The 24,101-nt window shown below is 29.5% G+C and overlaps 1 protein-coding gene across 1 annotated transcript in view; it reads right to left on the bottom strand.

Moving 5' to 3' along the window:
• Positions 1 to 287: 287 nt before the first annotated feature.
• The window catches only part of LOC117174225, a 382,349-nt gene continuing 358,535 nt past the window's right edge, over positions 288 to 24,101 (bottom strand). The window contains exons 3-4 of the mRNA XM_033363098.1: positions 5,966 to 6,235; positions 288 to 746 (exon numbers count right to left, since the gene is read on the bottom strand). Coding sequence (XP_033218989.1) covers positions 411 to 746; positions 5,966 to 6,235 — 606 coding nt within the window. The 3' untranslated portion in view covers positions 288 to 410. The remainder of the gene's footprint in view (positions 747 to 5,965; positions 6,236 to 24,101) is intronic.

Here is a 24,101-nt window from a genome sequence, read left to right as displayed (position 1 = left end):
AACGCTGGTCCATTATTATCATCATCACCTCTCTCTCTCTCTCTCTCTCTCTCTCCCTCTCTCTTTTATATAATCATATTTTTTTCTATCATCGCCTTCCTTTCCGTCGTTGTGAAAATCCCCGCTGGAGCCCCACTTCTTTGTTTTGGGGGCAACTGGTGCTGTCCCTTTCCACGGACAGAAGACGCGAGCCACGAAGTTTCTCTTGCGAGTAGTCAGTCTTGAGGAATTCTCCGCACCTCGTGAAGAGAAGGCACATCGACGCAGAGGAGGATGAGGATGAGGATGTGAGGACCTCGCCTTTGGCTCTCCGCCCGGAAGCTCCCCGAGGAGGGCAGCCTGTCTGTCTCGAGGAAATGTTTGTTGGGTCTGGGAGACCCGGTATCGAGTTGGCCCGACAACGCCGTGGATCAGACGTGCTGTTGGTGCTGCTGGCTCTCGTCGGCCTCGCAAGGGACGACCGTCAGACTGGAGAGGTTGCTCAGGTTGCTACTCGATTCGGAATAACTCGAGAGGGTCGGCCTTCTCGGGGGCGGGGGTGGTACCACTACTGCCGGCGTCGAGTTGCCGGGATTCGGGAATTTCCTGAATACCCTCAGGAGCGAACTTCCGGCACTGTGGCAACGCACTATTCGCTCAGGAGCGTCCAGTAACGCTGATTGGCTTCTGTAAGGTGGCGGACTCTCGCTGTCGAAGACGGTCCGGTTTGGGGGAGGTCTCACACACTTCTGGTAGATCTCGCTTTCCTGAAATGAGAGAAATTTGTTTAGTAAAAGGGATACATTATTTTATTTTTCTTTCTTTATTTTTCATTTAATCCTTCGAGTACACACCTCTTTTTTCGCACATCTCCAACACACTGGGTCAAACTGACCCTGTTCACGTTTTAGTTGTCTGTAACTTTGCAACTACTAAACCTTTTTACTTAAAACAATGTAGAGGTATATTTTCAAATATGTTAAAGTAATTATATGCATTATAAGTTTATAAATCTTGAACATACGTGAAAAATTCGCGAAAAAAATATTTTTGCAAAAAATTAAGTTTCATGAAAAAATCTAAACTTTTTCTTAATTTTTAATATTTTTAGCTTAGAATTTATGAAAATACTCTCAAAGTATGCATAAATAATAAAAAATAGTTCTACTTTGTACCTTCAAAAAAAATTGATTTCGCATAATGATGAAAACGAAAAATCCAAATTTTAGTAAATTCGACGTTAAGTACACACATGAGTCACCTTGAAGCTGCTTCGATTTCAATCGCTTCTCAACGACGACTGATGACTCGGCACGCTACTGCACGCTACTGCAAATTTTTCAAACTCCTGAGCTCTACTTTTGGTCATAGTTGGTGACAGGGTCAATATGACCCAGTGTGTACTCGGAGGGTTAACTGGCGAGTAACATAGCTGGCACACTGGGGTATTATTAACCCCAAGCGATAAAGACTTCCCACAAAGAGCCAATTCATTATTTTTAGTAGCTAAATTTTTTATATACTCTTGGATAGTAACTTTAAAGAATGATGTGGATTATTTGGTTTGAAATTTATTTTAAATATGAAAAAAAGATGGTCGAAGTTAAAGAATAGCAAAAAATCAGATTCTGTGGGGGTTTTAAAGGGGGTGCCTGGCTAAGGTGACAAGGACGTTTAAGTAACAATTTCAAATATATTGTCATGAATTTTGATGAATTTTCATGTCTGGGGTAATTTGACCCCAGTGTGCCATCGAAGGGTTAATGATGTACAGATTCCCATTACCGACATTTATCGACATACTGAAGATTCATTTTCTACTAAAAAGACGAATTTTTAACAAAATATTAAAATTTTGAACCGAGTAATTGAAGGGTTAACTGAAAAATATTTGGCAACCGAAAATAGAAGATTAAAATTTTCAGGTAGAAAAATTGATATTAAAAAAAAACGACGTTTCAACGAAACAGATTAGTCTTTAATCAAAAACTGATTCTCAACCAAATAAATGAATTCGCAACCCAGAAAAGAGTTAATATTAGAAAAAGAAAACGAAAAACCAAATAGATGAATCTTCAAAAATAATAATTTTAATAAAGTAGTTCAACCTTCAACTAAATAAATGCATTTTCAAAAAATACATGTACTTTTACAAAAACTGATGAATTTTACACTGAAAAAATCTATATGTAACCAAAAATGAAAGTTAAATTTTCAGTCAAAAAATGTATTTGTAACAAAACAAAACAAAAAAAATTCCAACATAAGCTAAATTCAAACAAAAATATGAATTTTTAACAAAATTGTTGAATTTTAGCACACAAAAAAATTGAATTAGGATTGAAATAATAAAATTTTCAGTGAAAAAAAAACATAATTTTCATTATGATAGTAAAATTTGCAACCAAAGAAAATCATCTTCAAATAAGAAAATGAATTTTTAATAAAGTATTTAAACTTGCAACCAAGTTTCTGAATTGTAATTTTCTACCAATAAGATAAATTTTCAATCAAGTTGATTATTTTCAACCGAAAATAGAAGTTACATTTTAAATTAAAAAAATTAATTATGAGACGAAGATAAAACGAATTTTCAAGAATATAGTTAACTTTTCAACCAAACAGATAATTTTTTTAGCTAAATCGATGAATCTTTAACCAAAAGTATTTTTTATTATTAGTATTATTGTTATTATCCACCAAAAGTATAAATTTCAACCAAATACCTTAATTTTTTATCAAACAGACAAATTTTTTACAAAAAATTTGAATTTTTATATATAATATATAATAATAATATAATATATAATAATTAAACTTTCAATCAAAGAAATGAATCTTCAACCAACAAAATAAATTTTTGACTAAGAAAAATTATCAATAAAACAGTTAAATTTTTAAATTAAAAATGTAAAAAAAATGAAATAATTGAATTTTTAGTTAAAAAATTTATTTTTAGCAACAAGAAAAAATTTTTCAGCAAACAAGCTACATTTTTAACCAAATAGATCCATTTTTAGCTAAAACGATGAATCTTCAACCAATAATATAAGTTTCCAACTAAAAATATTAATCTTTAACCAAAAAAATTAATTTTCAACCAAATAGTTGAATTTTCGTTTGAAAAGAAATTTTTAATACAATAATTGAATTTCCAAACAAAGAGATGAATCTTCAATACACAAAAAAATGAATTTTTAACCACGAAAATTTCTTTTTCATCAAAAAAAAAAAAAGAAAGAATTTTCAACAAAATCTATGAATTTTCAACTAAAAAAATACATTTTCAACTCAAAATGAATTAGTGAAATTTTCAGTTAAAAAATAGATTTTTAATAATAAAGAAAATGGTCAAGAAATAAATTGCATTTTTAACCAAAGAGATCAACCAAAAAATGAATTTTTAACAAATAAGTTCAATTCTCAAACAAGCAGTAGAAATTAAAACCACAAAGGTTAATTTTCAACTAAGGATTTTAATTTTCTGCCATAAAAAAAAGAATTTTAAACTAAATAGTTAAATTATTAACTATAAAATATACATTTTTATCCAAAAAATGGAACAGTTAAATGAAGTAGTTTCAAACGAAAAATAAATCGAATTTTGTACAAAATAGTTAAATTTTCAGCGAAAAAAATTATTATTCAATCAGAAAAAAAATTTGTAACACAGTAGCAAAAGTCACAAATGGATATTTATGTCTGTAAGCAGTCTAACTAAAATAATGTTTTCATATTATTTTCCTCAGGAAATTATATCAACTTTCAATAAAGTAGTTGAATTTTCTACAAAAAAGGGGAATTTTCAGGCAAATAATTAAATTTTCAAACAAAAAGATGGTAAATATTGCTGCAACGTTTTTTTTTTATTATTGAATTTGTAATTTATTTATATAGTTTTGTACATTCTAAAGTATGATAGAACATCACTGAAAAATTCTATTTGAATAACAAACTTGTTAATATACCTACTAATTATTTAGTTTATTTCAGTATAATAATCAAGCACTTCCCAATAACTAAGTGTTTAAATTTTTAGACAAGAAGATGAATTGTCAGACAAGAAGATTAATTTTTTACCAAAAAAGCGAATTTTCAACAAAACAGCAGAATCCTCAACAAAAACTATTTAATTTTCAATCAAACATTAGCATTTTTAACAAAAAAGCTGGAATTGCTACAAAAGAAAAAGACTAAACTCTCGAATCAGGAAACTACGAAAAAACAAAGAAATTTCTCGCTGTCTCATCTAAATTCATTGAATCACAAACGAGGTTTCTTATTAACCACATTCAATGAATAATTATTACTCTCCATTAACAGCAGTCATTAAAAAAATTATGTGCACTCTGATCTCTCATTTTGTCAAGATTCAAGATTACTTAAAAATAAACAAATTAAATGATCAATTTTTAATTAAAATTAAAATATGTCTGCCAATTAAAACACTCAATTAAGGGACGTAGTTCTAAATTTGTTCGACACCAATCACTTTTTATATGCCAACAAATTTCTAGACTACGTTTATTCTATCTAAGGATAACACAAAAAGCTAGTGGAGTTCCTTAGACTTTTATACTCCCTAACTTCAAACTAAGAAATATAAAAAACCACAAGAAAATACCAGACAAGCATTAATAAAAAAATGATTCAGAGGGATAGTGAATTCCATAGGAATCTTCGAAGAAAGCATAGGAAAAGGAGAGTTTTTCAGTTCTTTGATAGGCCTTCGAAGGAAAAGAACTTAGAACACGCAATACCACCCCAACCTGCCCGGGGATTGTGTTGCTGAAACTCTACCCTAACCCTCATCAGGGGTGAACTCGATCCCCTTACTCCTACTGCTTTTCCCTTTTGCAGAATTTCAAAACAAGTACCAGCATTTTATTATTATTTATTCATGATGTCTTTACTAACTTTTTTCTATCTCATTCGTACCTATAGCCCCCTCCAATTCTTTAATATACTCCTAACGTAATCCTCCCATAAAATCTTCACCACATTCTCTTGCCAGTAATTCATTTTCTCTTCTATATCCGTCCTATGTTTCTTATTCTTATTCAGAGTCCCCACTTACTGTTCTTTTTTTTATTCGCCTTTTATTCTTTAATCTACTCCTCACCTAACTATCCACTAAAATCTTCACCACATTCGCTTGTCCACTTTATCTTCAATTTTTCTCTTACATCCTTTTCATGTTTTATTTTCCCAATCACAGATTCTCTACCCATTTCTTCTTTTTTTGATACTCATCCAATTCTTCCTCCCTTAAAATCTTTCAAACATACCCTTGCCAGCATCCTTTATCGGCAATTACTCTCCTACAACCTTCCCATATTTCCTCTTCCCATTAATACATTCTAAGATTTCTGATCCCATTCTTTTCTCAATACATTCCTTCCCTTATATCCCAATCTAAATATTTCTATTCTAGTCCATATTCTCTTTCCACATCCTTTTTCTAAATACTTTGGTACTGCAATACTATCATCATTTTTTTATGCTCTTCCTCTTCTCATTTACAGATTTTGCACTTTCTGTTCTTCTTTTTCAAATTCCTCCCCTTACCTTCTTTCTCAGTCTAATTCTTGCTACTTTTTCCATCTTCTCTCTCCCCATCCCTTTTCTAAATACTTTGGCCCTATTTCTTTTTATCATTTTATACCATTTATTATATTTTGAGAACTCAATCATCCGCCATCCTTTTGTTAATTATTTTTGGTGTGGTTGAAGAGGGTGACGATGATGATGAGAGAGGAGCGGATGATGATAGAAAAGGGTGATTGTGATAGAGATAAGCGGAAGGGAGATGATGGATGAGGTCGAGAAGGGAGATGTGGAGGGATGGTAAAGGAGAAGGAGAGGGAAGGAAGGGAAATATGGGAAGTAGAGGATGTTAAGGAGTAGGATAGGAGAGAGAGGGGGGAGTTATACTAATTCTTTATCAAAAGATTGGTCTCTGTTTTTGTTTTGAGGGGGTGTTTACCTGTTCGGGATCTCGAAGATGAAGGGCCGTATGAGCCCCATAGGGACGTTCCTCGCCATCCGGAAGTTGGAGCCGTGGAGGAAGATCCAAGGCCAAATCTTGCCGAACACTTCCGGCCCTTACAGCTCTATCCCTCGCCGCAGCCACCATCACTTCCTGCATTCCATCACCGCCGCCGCCACCTCCGCCGGCTGGACCACCTTCGAGCCCACCTCCAAGACCGCCGTGTCCTCCACTGCCAACCTCCATTCCTGGACTCACCGACAGCATCTGTCAAATAACAAATTTCATTAGGATTCTAGCTGATTCTCATCCTACCAAAGCTATATATTTTTAGAATCTATCTAATTCAGTAAAAGTGAAGTCCAAAATTCTCTCAAAAGGGCAGAAATAGTTCATCTAAATAAGATTTGAATTTTAAGTCAAAAACAGTTGAATTTTTAATATAAAAATAAGTTTTTACCAATATAGGTAAATTTCCAACAAAATTAGAAAATATTTAACTAAAAATATAATTTTCGAAAGAATCAATTAAAGGCTCGAAAAACAGAACCAAAAGAGCGCCCGATCAATAGGTAGGAGTGGGGATGACGCCCAGAACTGCTCATTCGGTTCTGCAAAAAATATGATTTTCTTTTTGAAAGAAGATGCATTCTCAACCAAAAAATACAAATTTTCAGCAAATATATGAATTTTCAACTAAAAAAAATAAATTTTCAACTAAGGAGGTGAACCTTAAAAAATTAATTTTTAAGAAAGCAGTTCAACCAAGTAGTTGAATTTTTAACTAAAAAAAGAAACTTGAATTTTTGATAATTTTTTCTTTTCTTTTAATAAATTAATTAAAGATAAATTTTCTATGAAAAAATACGAATTTAGAACCAAAGAAATATTAATTTTCCACCAGATAAATGAATTTCTAATTTAAAAAGTACATTTTTGCCAAAAATTCACCCGTTAAACTTTCAGTTAAAAAAATTTAAAAAATTAATTTTCAACAACAAAAAAATTAATTTGTAACAAAGTGGTTCAACTTTTCAGTGAGTAGTTGAATTTCTGATATCAAAAAATATTTTTTGAACAAAATAGTTAGATTTTCAAATTCACATCTTCTGACATGGATATTCCGTTTTCTTAAATTTACGAAAATTTTGTTTCTGTAAATTGAGAAACCGTACTTTAAAATTTTTAACAATCGCGATCAATAAATTTTCAAAGCTATCTTAGTAGAATATGGATTGCTCACGCGAAGAGAAAGTTTTGATAAAACATCAAATTCCACACATCTTCAGAATGTAAATTGCCCAATTCATTGTCAAAGCAGGAGTGGGGATAACGCCCATAAAACGGGATGAAAGACAGTGCTCTCTTTCGTCGCGTTTTGCGCGTCATTCCGACTCCTGTCCGCTGCTGGAGGGCTCGTTCGGTTCTGCTTTCTGAGCCTTCAATTGAAAAAAAATTGAAATAGAAAACATCATTTTCAAAATTCCCTAATTTTTTCGTGACTAATTTCTTGCTTTTTCTTGATCATTAATATTCAAAGACCAAAATTTTAAGCTTGTATCATTTTTAACATATAATCATTAATAAACATAATAAAACAATTACAAATAAAAATTGGAAATTTATTATCCTTCACTGAACCTAAGAGATCCTCTTATTTTGTCGACCATGGTATAATTTAATTATTTCAATAGTGTCGTTTACTGGTCTATTATTTTGGAAAAAAAAATCTGGCTCAGCCCGGATTTGAACCTGGAACGCCACTATACATGAGTAGCATTCACCAATTAAGCAACCATAAAAAAGTGTGAGTATAGTAAATCTTGTTTGATGAATGCAAATAAAAGAAGATTTGGGACTACGCCACGTGGCTGAGCTATAGCTATGACTATGACTATAGTTATGGCCATGGCTAAAGCTAGAGCTAAAAATGGGCGTTCTCGGTTCCGGTTGAAAGTAATAACGATAATTCACGGTAGTTCAAGACGAAATGGATCTTTTTTGGTTGGCATGTGGGTTCATAAACTGCAGCTAAATGCTAAATCGAAGTCGATGTCGCGCACTGATGAAAGACTGAAAGAGGACGTTCCAAGGTAACAAGCACGAAATGCTTTCGTGACGATCGTAAAAATGTCTGAGTCTGAGACGCGTCTAGCTGATTATTGCCAGGCCTCCAACGGACATAAAATCAGCTGAGGGTTCCTTCAACGTCACCAACAAAATCCACTTCATCTTCAGTCTCTCCTAAGTTCAAACGAAATTATCCTCCACTCTTCATAAGGTCAAATTTCTTTTCCAAAAAACCCCAAGTTACAAGTTCAATATTTTATCACCGTACTAGATGTAAATTCAATTATTTAGATAGGCGAGTGCGAAATGGTCCAAATCATACAAAACCTAACACGTTTCGTCTGAGGCTGACTCACCTGGAATCATCACTAATGCAATGCGGTCAGACGACTCAGAATTTGATTGACCTAAAATCCGAAATATCTCCCAATCAGAAAAATTGCCTTCAAAATTATTCTAATTTTAGTTTAGTTCGTTGGTTTAAATTTATTAGTGTTTCTTTTCTGCAGATTCCGGAATCTCCTATCCTAATCTCTATTTAAATTAGATCTCTAGTCGAAAGTAAATTTGAAATTTGAAAAAATGATGATTTATGAGGATTTCTTGCTGACATGAGTCGGTTTATCTCTGGAAACATACCAGATTACCAGCCATGAATTCCGAGGTTATCAATAAGGTCTTGTCTCCAATAATGCGTCATCCTGAAAGTCTAAGTCCAGTCATTACATTGTGAGTTACATCGCGAGAGCGGGACAGCAATTGCTATATTTATTATTATTGCAGGCGTAAAAGCGTAAATTTTTGTTTATAAAGGTCTAGAGTCTATATCGAAGGCATTCTGCGAAACGGGATTTGATAAAGTTCGGAGTATAATTAGTACTTTCAAACAATGCGCTAGTATCTTCAGGCAATTAATCGTGTATGTCGAGTATTGATATTGCAATTAATACGATTTTGATTTATAGTCACTCGAAAAAGATGTTCGATAGTTGTATAATTTGTGTTACATTCTTGTCAACCTTTTGAGCCTCGCGAGTTTCAAGGATATCAACTTTTAAAGAGATTTAGGAGAAAGAAGATCTGATGCCTTTTAAGAAGCGAAGCACTAAGATGAAGAGAATCCGTGATCAAAACAAAATTGTCCACTCAAAAAGACGAATTTTCAACGATAAAAAGTTAATTTTTAATTATACTGTTGTATTAACAAACAAACAGTTTGAACTTTTGTTAAAAAGAGATTCTTTTTCAATCAAATAGTGGCCTTTTTCAACCAAGAAAGATGATTTTTCTACCATAAAAGATGAACTTGTAAGCCAAAAGAAAGAATTCACAACAGAACAGTGGAATCTTTGACCAAAAAAGATGATCCTAACAAAAAGATGAATTTCTGTAAAAATAATAAAAAAGTTTTTAAATAGTTGAATCTTCATTCTACAAAATTGTCGAATTTTCGAACAAAAAATATTAAAAGTCAAGACAAAACTGTTGAATTTTGAACCACGAAGATCACTTTAAAAAAATAGCTGAATTTTTTACCAGAGAGGTGATTATTAAAGAAAAATTAATTTATAACAAAGTAGTTTAACTTTTCACCAAGCAGTTAAATACAAAAAAAAATTTCAACCCAATAGTTCAATTTTCAACCAAAAATACAAATTTAGAACCAAGTAGAAGAATTTTCTACCAAAAAGTCGAATTTTCGATAATATATATGAATTTTCAACAAATTTCAAACAAATGGTTGAATTTTTAAACAAAAAAATTTTTAAAAGAAACCAAACAGATGAATTTTTAACCGAATAGTTGAATTATCATGAAAAAAAAACATTCAGATAGAAGTTGAATTTTTAACCAGAAAATTTAAATCTTTAAGAAAACGTACAATTCCAACCAAAGAAGATGACTTTTCTGCAAAAATATTAATTTTACAGTAAACGCAGAATTTACAACGAAATAGTTAAATTACCCATAAAAAATTGAACCTTACAAAACAATTAATTTTTAACCAAACCGATGCACATTAAAAAAAAAAGAATTTTGAACAAAACACATGAATTTTCAAATAAAAGGATGAATATTTAAAAAATTCGTTTCCGACGAAAGCATATTGAAGAAAAAAAGAATATTGAATAAGACACATGAATTTTGAACTAAAATTATGAAAATAAAAAAAAAGAATTTTCGAAAAAGGAGTTCAACTTTCTACTAAATAGTTGAATTTTCAACTCAGAAAAATAAATTTTCAACCAGATGGTTCAATTTCTAACTTAAAAATATTAATTATTAACCAAGAAGGTGAACATAAAAAAAAAATTTCAGTGAGTAGTTCAGCTGAGTAGTTGAATTTTTAACTAAAAAAAGATAACATTTTTAACCAAATAGTTGAATTAATGGTTGATTAATTTTCTTCTGATGAAGACGAATATTTAAGAAAATATTCTAATTTTGAACCAAACAGATGAATTTTCAAAACAGAGAAGAATTTTCAAGAAAATAGTTTGACATTCAACAAAATACTTTGTGATGATTTTTTCTTTTCTTCGAATTAATTAATTAGAGCTTAATTTTCCATAAAAAGGACGAATTTTTAACTAAAGAAATATTAATTTTACACCAAAAAGTTAAATTTCCAACAACAAAAAAGCATTTTTTACTACAAATTCACGAGTAAAATTTTTAGTTTAAAAAAGTAATTCTAAAAAAAAATCAATTTGTAACAAAATTGTTCAACCTTTTACCGAGTAGTTGAATTATAACATAAAAAATATCTTTTAACAAAATAGTTATAGTTTCTACCAAATTCACATCTTATGATAATATATCAATAAATTGTCAAAGCTAGCTTAGTATAGAACTCAGATCGCTCATGAAAAGAGAAAGTTTGGATAAAACATCAATTTCATACATCTTCAGAATGTAAATTTTTCCAATTCGTGGTCAATTTTTTTTGGTTCCATTCTGCCTTCACGTCGCATCAGTTTTTATAATAAAAAAAAAACATTCTACAATACAAAGTTTTTCCGTATAATGGTAACCAACAACGTCAACGTGATTTTTATTTACAGTCACTCGAAAAAGATGTTCAATATATAGAAAAAAATGGTTAGTTGGGCCCCCTGTTTAGTTGATCCTGCTATTTCGTTAGTTGGCACAACAATTCCATTAGTTGCAGTCACTATTCAGTTAGTACCATCAACTAATGAAATGGTTGTCCCAATTAATAAAATAACAGTACCATATCTTTGATTGAGAACAATGCCTAGTTGGGGCCACCTTTTCAGTAATAACCTTTTTAGCAGTCCGAGTTGCTAATTAATTAAACATCTGTACCATTAATTGATTCGCATAACAAATTAAAGTAGCTGTCATACTTATTTTATTTGTTATTGCGGCTGGTACGACTGCGAAAGCGACAAAGGTACCAACATTTAGATATAGTAGCTGCTATAACTCACTGTTGATTGATGTTGCATCTGGTGAAATTCCAGATAATTATTGTTTTTTAATGAGCACGTATAAATGACAAAAGCGTGACATTTTTTTCAAACTTCAAGCAGATATTCACATTTCCCTTCTTTTATAAATTGAAAAGATCCCAGTAGGCTGAACTGACATCAAAGTCCCAACAGAAGATGTTCTCGCCCATTGGATCTTTCTAATCCAGTTTTCGATTGCACATGATAGTGGCAGCTATTTTAATTAATTTCTTCAACAAAAAGAAAATAGCACCTTTAAAGATATTATTTTGAATAAGAATATCCGATATATAAAATAATCTCTTTAGTAACTTCAACTACCGACATGAGACGTTTACCATACCTAGATAGAACTCTGACAAACTAAAGTTGCTAGTCCACCTCATTAGTAACAACTACTCGCAGCCAAAATAAAACAAAAACAGTTCTCACGACTCGCGTGTTTGAAATATTTTAACTTTTACGCGATTTAGTAAAAAAAATTAATAAATGAAGCCTTTTAAGATGAAAGGAGAACGTGACATTCTTCAGCCAAGCAGAATCCTTAGTAGATGGAGGGAAAGGTACAAAGGTTATGGGAAACAAGATGTCTCTTTAGTGAGGTAGGTCTTTTGCACCGAGGCAGAGCAGAGAGAATCGGTAATTGAGAAGGGTCCTTGTACGTGGACAGTATGTAAGTTCCTCTACTTACTACCATATGCACACTGCAAGTGCAGGTACGTTCAATTCTCGAGACCCAACATAACAATAAAATCTTGAATATAAGCTATGTAATTTATGCAACGCCCGAGCAACATAAGCCGCAGAATAATTACGCCAATACCGGCAAGACTTTGCAATATATATACGTGTTGTCCATAGACCGAGCCGAAGCAAATAGGTAACAAAAGATATTCTAAACACAATGCCACGAGTATGACGGCGTTGATAGTAAATCCTATGAATTATGCATACAATGAGAAGACAAATCAGCTGAGTCGAGTGGGAATGCCGCAAAATAAATACCATCCTGCCACCTTAAAATCTGCGTTTTCCGCTCTTTAAAACCGGTATGGTACTACATTGTATGGAAAACACCTGAACCTTATTTACGTGGATATTACAATGTGCATTGTAATACATAAGCGAGATGCATCAGCATTAGTACAAAAGATTCAAACTTAGGCGTTGGCTTTTTGTTAGTTTACGATGGCTTTATTGACCATAAGTCATGTTATCGCAAGGTTTAAGAATGTTAATTTTCTGCTTTAGAGCATCAGGAATTATATAAGAACTTAATTTCTTTAAACTATAACCAAATTCGTTTGATGTTTATATATTGTCTATCAGCCCAGAATAAAGTGATAATAAAATTTGTTTCAGGAATTTTTTTAGAGGGATAACGTTTTATTCAGACAACTTTGCGTTTTTCAAAACGCATGTGTTGTAATTAAAAAAAAAAAGAAAGTTTAACCAATATTTGGTTAAAGTTTATCTTGTAAAGTTATTTTTTGTTTCAGCGAATCTTTCATCGGAAATCGATGTAAAGTTTATCTTCTGTTTTTTCTGTTAGTCAGAAGGAAACAATTTTCAAACAAAAAGGATGACTTTTTAACAATGATTTTATAATTTTAACAAAATAGATTAACTTTAATCAGCTAGCTGAATTTTCAATTAAAAAGATAGATTTTCTACCGACAAAACATATTTTCTACCAAATAGTTCAATTTTCAATCAAGGAGATACATTTCTTACTGACATTCTGAATCTTCAGCTGGAATAGTGAAATTTACAGTTAAGAAATCAATTTTCAACCAAAAATAACGATTTTTCGACAAAATAGTTAGATTTTTAACCAAAGAGATGAACTTTTAACGAAACAGTTGAATTCTGAATTGAAAAGACGAATTTTCAACAAAACAGTTGACTTTTTGACCCAATGATTTTTCAACAAAATAGTTAAATTTTTAGCCCAAGAGATTAATTTTTAACAAAACAGTTTAATCCTTAATTGAAGAGAAGAATTTTAAACCAAACAGTTCACTCTTCGACCAAAAACACTTTTTCACATTTTAATTTTTAACAAGGTATAGGTTAATTCTCAACCAAACAGTTTTTTTTCAACTAAAAAAGATCATTTTTCAACTAAATATGGAACAGTTATATTTTCAGTTTTAAAAATCACTTTTTGAATAAAAAAAATTATTTTAAAAAAAATAGTTGAATTGACAAACAAAGGATGAATTTTCAATACAAAACATAAATTTTCAAAAAAATAATTAATTTCGCAACCGAAAAGCGAATTTTCAACGCAAAAATAACTTTTCTACCAAAAATATGAATGTTCAAGCGAAAAAATTAATTTTCTACCGAAAAATACAAATTTTCCTACAAATAATTGAATTTCAAACTAAAAAATATTTAACAAAATACTTGAAACTTTCAACCAAATTGTTGAATAAAAAAAATTCATAAAATGGTTTAACTTTTAAACAAATAGTAATTAAATTTTAAACCAAAAAAAACGTTAATTTTCAATTGCGATTAATTTTATGCCCAGTGAGGCGAAATTTCAACAGAATTCATAAATTTTTGACCAGATAGTTGGGAGTTTCAAATAAAAATGAATAAAAAATGTCAACTAAATAGTCAAACTTTTAATGATAAAAGATCATTTTTTTACGAAAAATGGAATAATTATACTTTATCAAAAAAATTAAGATTTTAACAAAATAATTCGAAATTTAATCAGATAGTTAAATTTTTATCTACAAATTTGTAATTAAAAATAGAGTAGTTACAATTTCAAATTACAAAGGTTAATTTCCAACGAAAAAAAAACACAAGAATTTGCAGCCGAGAAGATTAATTTTCTACTAAAAAGGAGGAATTTTGAACAGGATTTATAAATTTTCAAACAAATATTTGAATTTCTAAACAAATAAATTTAGTCAAATATCTAAAATTCTCCATTAAAAAGATATATTTATTTTAAAAAATCCTAACTAAGTAGTTCAATTTTCAACCAAGGAGATGAAATTTGAACGAAAATTAGATAACTTTAACCAAAAAATGAATTTTTCTACCAAAAACGTTTAACTCTCAACCAAGTAGTTGAATTTTCATCTGAAAAAGTTAAATTTACAATTGAAAATTAATAGTTAAAATTTTTAATTAAAAAAATGACTTTAATACAATTTTCAAATTTCCTAAAAAGTAGAATAACCCTTTCACAATCAGGCGAGAAAGAATATATTGATCCAAAAATGTTTTTAAAGAAAAAATACTACAAACTCACTTGATATCTGCAGGGTACATGTTTTAGGTATCGCTGAATCCAAATCTGAGGTTGGATTTTCAAAATTTAAAAAGACGTATCCAATATGGCGGACATGAAATAATAAACATGTTTGGATCTAGATAAAAATGGTGGTAGTTAAATTTCTGGGGTCACTGATTTCGAATCTGATGTTGTATTTTCAAAATTCTAAATGACGGATCCAATATGGCGGACATAAAATATTTAAACTGTCCGGAACTTTGATAAAATTGATGATAATTATGTTTTTAGGGTCGCAGAATCGAGACTTGTTGCTTTATTTTAAAAATTTAAAATCGCGGATCCAATATGGCGAACCAAAATTGTCAAAAATGTTTACAACTTGATCAGAGTGTTTATATTTCAGTTATTGTGATCGCTGAATCGAAATTTGATGTTTGATTTCATGTTTGATTGAGCGACCTCAAAACCCACAATTACTTTATATTATTTTCTTTGAAATATTTGAATTTTCAATAAAAATCAGGAATTTTTAACGCACGAGATTAATTTTCTACCGAAAAAGATACAACAAAATGTAAGTTCCAACTTTTCCACACAACTTTAAGGATGTTAATTTCATTTAAAAAACGGGCTGTCAACGCAGAAGATAATAATAAAGGAAAAAAGTTTCTAGGTTGTCAGCAGTGAGATTGAATAAGGCAAGGGCGTGAGCGAAAAGAGGAGAGGAATTTGAGATTGTAGTTGAGATATGTGTGCAGTGTGCATAGGAATGAGTCCCGTTAAAAATTTGTGCATAGCTTTTATGGCTTTCATGGGTTCGTTTCACGGTCACCGCACAAGTCAATAATTTATTGAGGAAGAAGATGCACGTGAAGGTCGTTCCCCAGGAGAAGGATGAGTCGTCGAAGTTCAGCCATAATTTCTGCATTCGCAGGTGTTCTCCATTTTATGGTGCAGGAAACCACCACCGTTAACCATCGTGTTCTCGTAAAACTTAAACCGCTTATACTATACGAGCGCTTTCGCGGTTCCTCCCTTCCTTTCTTCCTTCCTTCTTTCTTTCCTTCCTTATGTTTCCACAACTATTATTCTAAAAAGTGGAAAGCTTTCACTTACTCATAAATAAAAGAGGAAAAAGCCTCGTAAAAACAATTAGTCTTATGTTAGAATTAACCGCCTCAGAGAAACTCATTTTATTTTAAAGAATTTCAAAGAATTTCAAACTGCTTACATTCTTTATTTCCTTAAGGATTAGACTAGTTTTTTTTAGAATTAGTCTAGTAGATCATAGAATATCGGAATGAGAAAGTATTTTTAAACTGATTTTCCTGTCTCTTTTTCCCTTGCTTAAGGAATTTCTCTTTTCAATTAAAAAAGATTTTTTTTAAATAGTTAAATTTTCGAAGAAACAGATGAGTTTTCAACAAAAAAGTCGAATCCTAAACTGAAAAGGCAAAACCAGAAAGTTTTCACCTAGAAAATTTATTTTCTGCATGTGAAAATAAATGTGCAAAAATAGTGAATTTTTAAACAAATAGTTGGATTTTCAACTAAAAAAGATCATTTTCATACTAAAATTTTTTACAAAAAAAAATTGAATTTATAACAAAATAGATAAGCCGTCAAGACAAAAGACAGATTTTCAACCAAACAGTTAATATTTTAACCAAAATGTAGAATTTTTAACCCAAAATATGAATTAATTACCAACAAGATTAATTTTCTACAGACAGAAATAAATTTTCAACCAAAAACATGAATTTTTAAAACAAAAGATCTAAAAATTGATTAGTTACATTTTTAATTTAAGAAATCAATATATTATGAAAAAATATTTTTTGAAATAGTTGAATTTTTAACTAAAGAAATAAATTATCAACCACAAAAATTATTGTTTTACACAATAATAAGAAATATGAAAAAATGCATGAATTTTCAACAAGAAATATTAATTATCAGCTAAACGGTTGAGTTTTCAACAAACAAAAAAATAATTTTTTCGCGAAATTGTTAAATTTTTAACTCAGAAGATTAATTTTCCGTCGAAAAAGGCGAATTTCCAACAGAATTCATAAATTGTGTACCAAATAGTTGAAATTATAATTTAAAAAAATTTAACATTGAACCAAAAACATGAATTTTTAAATAACAAGAATTATTTTCTAAAAATAAAAACAAATTCTTAATAGAACTAATAAATTTACAACCTAATAGTTGAATTTTCAACCGAAAACATGAATTTTTAATCAAAGAGAATTATTATCTATGAAGATGAACACAAATTTTAAGAACTAATAAAATTTTTCTACAAAAAAAAAGACTAATTTAAAAAAAAATAATAATTTTGACCAAAGATATGATTTAACCAAGGAGATAAATGTTCTACAAAAAATACGAATTTTCATTAAAATACATAAATTTTCAGCAACAAAAGTTAGATGACAACCAAATAGTTGAATCTGAAAAAAAGCTTTTTCACAAAATTGTTGAATTTGTAAACAAATAATTGAATTTTCAACGAAAAACACTAATTTTCCAGAGAAAAGATTAATTTTCTACCAAAAATTATGAATTTTCTATCAAATAAATGAATTGTCAACCAAACATAAAATTACTTTTTCCGAAAATTATAGAATTTTTGACAAAATAATTTTATTTTCAAATTAGAAGATTAATTTTCTACCTAAAAAGACGAATTTTCAATAGAATTTATACATTTTCAACTAAATAGTCAAAAATTTCTGAATTTTTTTTTTTTTGAAAATCGCCTTTTTGGTGGATCAAAATCTTTTTTATTTAATATTAAAATCTTTTTTAAATTGAAAATTCTTTTTTCTAGAAAGCGAACCTTCATAGTTATAAATGAATTTATTGTCTGAAAATTAAACTTTTCTAGTTAAAAATTCCAGTTCTTCTGAAAAGTTATTTTTCGCTGCTTGAAAATTCAACAATGTGATTAAAAATTCAACTATTTGATTGAAATCTCACACCTTGCCTCAAAAATCAACTATTTGGTTAAAAGTTAGCTTTTTGTTGTTGATTATTCATCTCTCTTGGTTCAAAATGAACTATATTGTTGGAAATTCGACTTTTTTTTGTAGAAAACTATATTCTTCCTTGGCTAAAAATAAACTTTTTTGTTGAAAATGCAACTTTTCTGGTTGAAAAATCATATTTCTTCTAAAAAATTAGTCTTATTGGATTGGAAATTCAACAATTTGGTTAAAAATTAACTATTTTATGAAAAATTCATCTCTTGTCTGAAAGTTAAAATATTTCGTTAAAAGCTAAATCTGTTTTGTTGAAAATTCATCTGTCTTGGTTGAAAATGAACTTTTTTATTGAAAATGTATCTCATTGGGTTTTAAAGCAAACGGTTTTCTAAAAATGGGACATTTAAGCTTGATAAATAAACTCTTATATTGAAAATTCGTCTCTATTGATAGGAAATCCTTTTAGGTTGAAAATATCGTACCTACATTAATTTTAAATAAAAAAATTAATTCCCACATTTTCTTAAAAGATCACCCTCTTTCTCCTCTGTTGAAATCATTTTGGGCTGTAAGTCCGCGATTTTGAAAGAACATCTCAATTGATTGTTATTTTTAAATTTGCCAATCCAGAGACAAGGAATTTAAGAGATCAAAGGTCTTGGCACAAACAAGCCTCGTTTTAGAGCCGGTCGAAATTGTCGGCTTATTTCACGGTTATTTGGCAAGTCGGCCGAATTTTTCTCAGATGTCAAAAGTATTCCTTGGGTAAGCTTTAAGATGCGTGACACCTGGTAATTTTCAGCAGGAAATAAGTAACTAGTTTTCAAGCGATATACTTTTAAATTGATCTTTAAAAAGATATTTATACATCAGTTTTTGCTGTTTTATTCTCTAAAAGTTAATGGTTTTATTTATGGAAGTTGATTGGAATCAAGACTTGCAACGCAAGTTATAGGATGTAAAACGTAATTTCCCTTGTAAGAGAAATTACGCTGCTTTTACTGTTTGTAGAGACCATCACACGGTCCCGTTGCAGTCTACATAAGTGCATTGCCCTCCAATCGATTGCATCTAATATTCGTCGGCACAAATTGGGTGGGGCAAACTGCAAAAAAAAAAAATAATAATAATGATAACCAATTAAGCGAATCTATCAATGACATTTAATAACCCTCATTTCATGTATACTTCGTTAGGGTTCATATATCAGAACCGCAAATTACATACCTCAGAGATGAAAGGGTCAAATCTCATTTCCCGGTAATTGAGCTCCGCTGAAAAGGCTCAATTAAAAAGAGTCATCAAAAACGTATAATTCAATAGATATGGCCTTTTGCGGGTTTTCAGTTGGACTGCACTTGGTGTTTTGTGTTTCCGAATATAAAACAAACAAAAATTGTTATTAATCTAATCTCAACAAGTTTGTGTATATAATTATTAGTATCTCAATTACATCTCGAAGATAGGATCTAACATTTAATTATCGGTCTTGTTGTCTGGCTTCGGTTTATTAATACCATTTTTAAAGCCGTTTATAATCTTGCGTCTAGACAAGGTCAATTTAAACGACATTTATCCTCCTTACAATTTAATTTCAAAGAAATCTAAATATTCCACTCATATTTTTACATAATAAATCGCTTTGGTATTCTTTCAGATCGAAAAACAGGTTTTCATCTTCTCAACTTTCTCATTCCAAGATTATTTCAATCAATACGAATGAAGTGAAAGATATGTTTCTAAAACTAATTTCATTAAGGTTCCACGTTTCTTCAGTTAACAGAATTTTTATTTTATATGTATGCTCGTTCTAAGTTAATTATCTTACATGAAAAGAAGTGACTTTTGCCAATTAAAAAAAGAAACATTAACCTAATTTTCGGATCTTCTTATGTAGCAAAACATACTTCTAAAAGTGTTTATCTTTATCATAACTTTCTTTCCTCAAACAGTTCGTAAGACAAACGCTATCAAGATTTTACATTTGAATATTTTAGTGACATATAGTATGAAAGTACAGTACCTCTAGAGAAATCGATTTTTTGTATAGTTGTGGTACTCGATTGATAATTCTAGGATCGTATAAATTATTGACATTCATTAATTATGATGTCAATTAGGATGATATCAATTATTAATATCAATTCATTATGATAGCATTTAGGTTTCTTAAGTTTAAATACTATGTTCAATACACACACAAAATTAAGGTTTCAGTTTATTTTCTCGCAAACTCGTTATGAACTTACGTTGACTGCCATAATCAATGTCAATTCTAAAAAACAAATGAATTTCTTTCAATGTTCGTATTGTTCAAAATGAACGGACTGTGGTTCGATTTGTTTCAGAAGGTTTTGCATTGTTTTTATTTTGCAAATGATATTTCTTGTGCGTACTAGGTTCTTAAGTTTCAATACTTGGTTCATAAGTCTCAATACTTGCTTCTTAGGTTTCAGTAAGAGGTTCATAAGTTTCAGTACATAATTATTAAGTTTCAATTCTAGGTTCATAAGTTTATGGTTAGTTTCAACACTTAGTTCTTCAGTTGCAATAGTTTCTTAGTTCTCAAGTTTCAAGAATAAATTCTTCAGTTTCAATACTCGGTTATTAAGATACAATACTTGGATCCTAAATTTCCGAACTCGGTTCTTATGTTTCAATACTAAAGCTTCAGAACTTTAAAACTTCAGATACTTTAAAATTAAATTTATTGCAAAACATGTCAACCATGTAGGGATTTAAGGCATGTTTATGCAGTAAAACATGCTTCTAAAATAATAATGTTAGTTTATTTCCTTTACTACTTCCTGAAACCAACTATATCATGATTTCGCTGATGAATATTTCAGTGGTATGTAGAATAAGAGTACAGTGCCCCTAGAAAAATGGATTTTTGCTTTAGATGTGGCACTCGATCAATAATTCTAGGCTATATGCATCTCGCAATCAGGATGATGTCATGACATTTGCGTGGCACGTTGCACATTATATTTCTAGAATGCAGACCGGAGTTCTTAAGTTTCAATTCACGTTTCTTACGTTCTTAAGTCTTAGGTTTCAACTACTAAAATATTTTATCATTGGAGAGTTTGTTTTTACATGGTTTAAACATGTAAATTTTTAAGATTCAATACCCATTCTTTAGGTTTCAGTACTAGGACCATAAGTTTTAATGTATGGTTCTTCATATACAGTACCAGGTTCTTATGTTTCAAGATTGAAGCTTTAGAACTTTAAGATAAATTTGTCACTAAATGGGCTTGAATTACTTTTCATAGTACAAAGATTTTCAAGAGTGTGTGCATTTAAGCTGTATTTCTGTAGAATGCTAAGATACACTTTTAAAATTATTTTCTTAGTTAGACTCTTCCTCTAACTGCTTTCTATGATAAACTATAATGATTTCTCAGTATTGAATTTCTGCTGTTTTTTTCCTTTGCGGAACATACTACGCGATTCTACTAAAATATTTTATCAGAGAAGAGTCCGTTCTTACATGGTTCTTAAGTTTCAACTCTAAGTTCTTTAGTTTCAATACTCACTTATTGCGTTTCAATACCAGGTTCATAATTTTCAATACATGTTGCTTAAGATTCATTGTTCGCTTATTATTGTTCGACAGTAAAGCTTCCGAATTTTAAGGTACTTGTCACTAAAGGGCTTCAGGTATTTTTGACTTAAATTGACTGCATACATTTTTAACAAAGGTCTATTTATGCAATAACAGGGTGGCCAACTGAAAGTGACATATTCATAGTTTGCGCTAAATGCAAAGATTTGTTATAATTCATAAAATTCATTCTGAACATTCTTTAACACAAAAGAGCAAACTATTGCAAAATAAATTAATTTCGGAACAAATACTTAAACTTTCCACTAAAAAATATAAATTAAAAAAATCGAATATTTAAACTTTAAGCATAAAAAAATGTTCAACAAAAGAAAAACGGATTTTCAACCAAAGTCATGAATTTTCAAATAAAATTATGAACAACTGAAATAGTTAAGTTTTAAAGCAAAAAGATGAGTTTTTAACTAAAATGATGAATATTTAACTGGAACACTTGAATTTTCAACCAAAAAGATGAATTCTTAAACAACAAGATTAATTTTCAAATAAAATGATTCATTTTCTACCAAAAAATACAATTTTTAAATAAATAATATGAATTTTTAACGAAATAGTTGAACTATTAATTAAAGCAGACTAAGGTTTAATTCATTTTTAGTAAAAAAGATAAATTGTCAACCAAAACATAAATAATTGAACTTTAAGTTTAAAAAATGGGAAATTTGCAACAAAAAATTGTAACTATTAAACTATAATAGTTAAATTTTTAACCATAAATATCAATGTTTAACCAAAGAGATTAATCTTTAACTAAAATTATGAATTATTCAACTGGAATAATAGTTACATTTTCAGTTGAAAAAAAACATTTCAACCAAAAAACATCCAATTAAAAAAAAAGGTTTCAATCAAAAAGCTAATTTTTCAAACAAATAAATAAATTTTTAATTATACTAAAATGATGAATATTCAACTGGAATAATTATATTTTTTACCGAAAAGACGAGTTTTTAAAGAAGAGGATCAACCATCAAAGAAAAAGATTATTTTCTTCGTAAAAAATTCGATGTTTTTAAGAGTATACTTGAATTTTCAGAGGAATAGTTGAATTTTCAATTCAAAAAGATTTTCATCCAAATTTTTTAATTTGGAACTAGAAAAAGATACATTTTCAACAACAAAATGGCGTAGTTAAATTTTCAGGTAAAAAAATTAATTTCTAACTAAACTGATAAATTTTCAACTAAAATGATGAATCTTCAACTGGAATAGTTAAATTTTATGCCAAAAAGATAAATTTTCCACCATACAAAATTTAAGATTTATTTTCTACAAAAGAGGTAAATTTCTCACAAAGTAGATACATTTTCGAATTAGTTTAATTCCTAAATAAAAAATTCTTTACTTTTAACTGTAAATTAATGTTTTAGTTTAAAAATTCATCTTTTTTAGATGAAAATTCATCTTTTTGGTTCAGAATTCTTGCACTTAAAAAAAAATTTCGGTAGTAAATTGATCATTTTGTTTAAAAATTCAACTTTTTGGGTGAGAATTCTTTAATTTTATTGACAATTGTTATTTTTGGTAGTCAATTAATCTTTTTGTTTAACAGTTCATTTTTTTCGGTGAAAATTTAACAACTAGGTTTTAAAGTTGAAGTACTTTCTTCAGAATAAAAAAATAAATTTTGTTCTTCCTATCTTCAAAATTCAACTTTTTGGGTGAGAAATCTCGAATTTTATTGGAAATTGGAATTTCTGGTAGTAAATTAATCTTTTTATTAAAAAATTCAACTTTTTGGTTGAACATTTAACAGCTAGGTTTTAAAGTTAAACTGCTTACTTAAGAATACACAATACATTTTCTTCTTTCTATCTTAAAAATGCAGCTTTTTGGTTGAGAATTCTTGAATTGGATTAAAAATTGGTCTTTTTTGGTAGCAAATTAATCTTTTTGTTCAAAAATTCATCTTTTTTAGTTAAAAATTCAACTTTTTGGTTGAGAAACCTTGAATTTTATTGGAAATTGGGATTTTTGGTAGTAAATTAATCTATTATTTAAAAATTCAACTTTTTGGTTGAACGTTTAACAGCTAGGTTTTAAATTTGAACTAGTTACCTAAGAATACAAAATAAATTTTTTCTTTCTATCTTAAAAATGCAGCTTTCTGATTGAGAATTCTTGAATTTGATTGAAAATTGGTCTTTTTTCGTAGTAAATTAATCTTTTTGTTTAAAAAACTCAACTTTTTGGTTAAAAATTGAACAACTAGGTTTTAAAGTTGAATTATTTTCTTAAAAATGCATTTGCGGCTGTGGATTCAAAATTGTAGTTAAAAATTCATCTCTTCGTTTAGAAATTGAACTGTTTTGTTAAAAATTCCTTTTTCTTCTGTGAAATTAGTAATTCAAAATTTACCTATTCCATGTTTGGTCAAAAATGGTTCTTTTTCAACTTTTGAGTCTAAAAGCCTTCTCTTTATTAGAAATTCAACTTTTTTTTACATAAAAGTATTTTTTTTTATCCGAATTTTATATTTTTGATTCAATAAATCAACTGCTTTGTACAGAAAATTTGTCATTTTGTCTTGAAAGTTCAATCATGAGTTTTAAAAAATCAACTATTTGGTAGACAATTTTTTTTCTTAAATACAATAAATCATAATAAACGTAAAACTAGGTTTTACCTAAAGGCTGGGTTACTTACAGGGGGGAGGGCCAAATCGAAGGGTGTCAACTAGTGAAATGGGGGGGGGGGGGGG

The sequence above is a fragment of the Belonocnema kinseyi genome, chromosome 6 (genome assembly GCF_010883055.1).
Source record: "Belonocnema kinseyi isolate 2016_QV_RU_SX_M_011 chromosome 6, B_treatae_v1, whole genome shotgun sequence".
Classification (NCBI taxonomy): Eukaryota; Metazoa; Arthropoda; class Insecta; order Hymenoptera; family Cynipidae; genus Belonocnema; species Belonocnema kinseyi.
The sequence above is the reverse complement of the archived record's forward strand: the minus strand, read 5'-3'. Positions and strand labels throughout refer to the sequence as shown.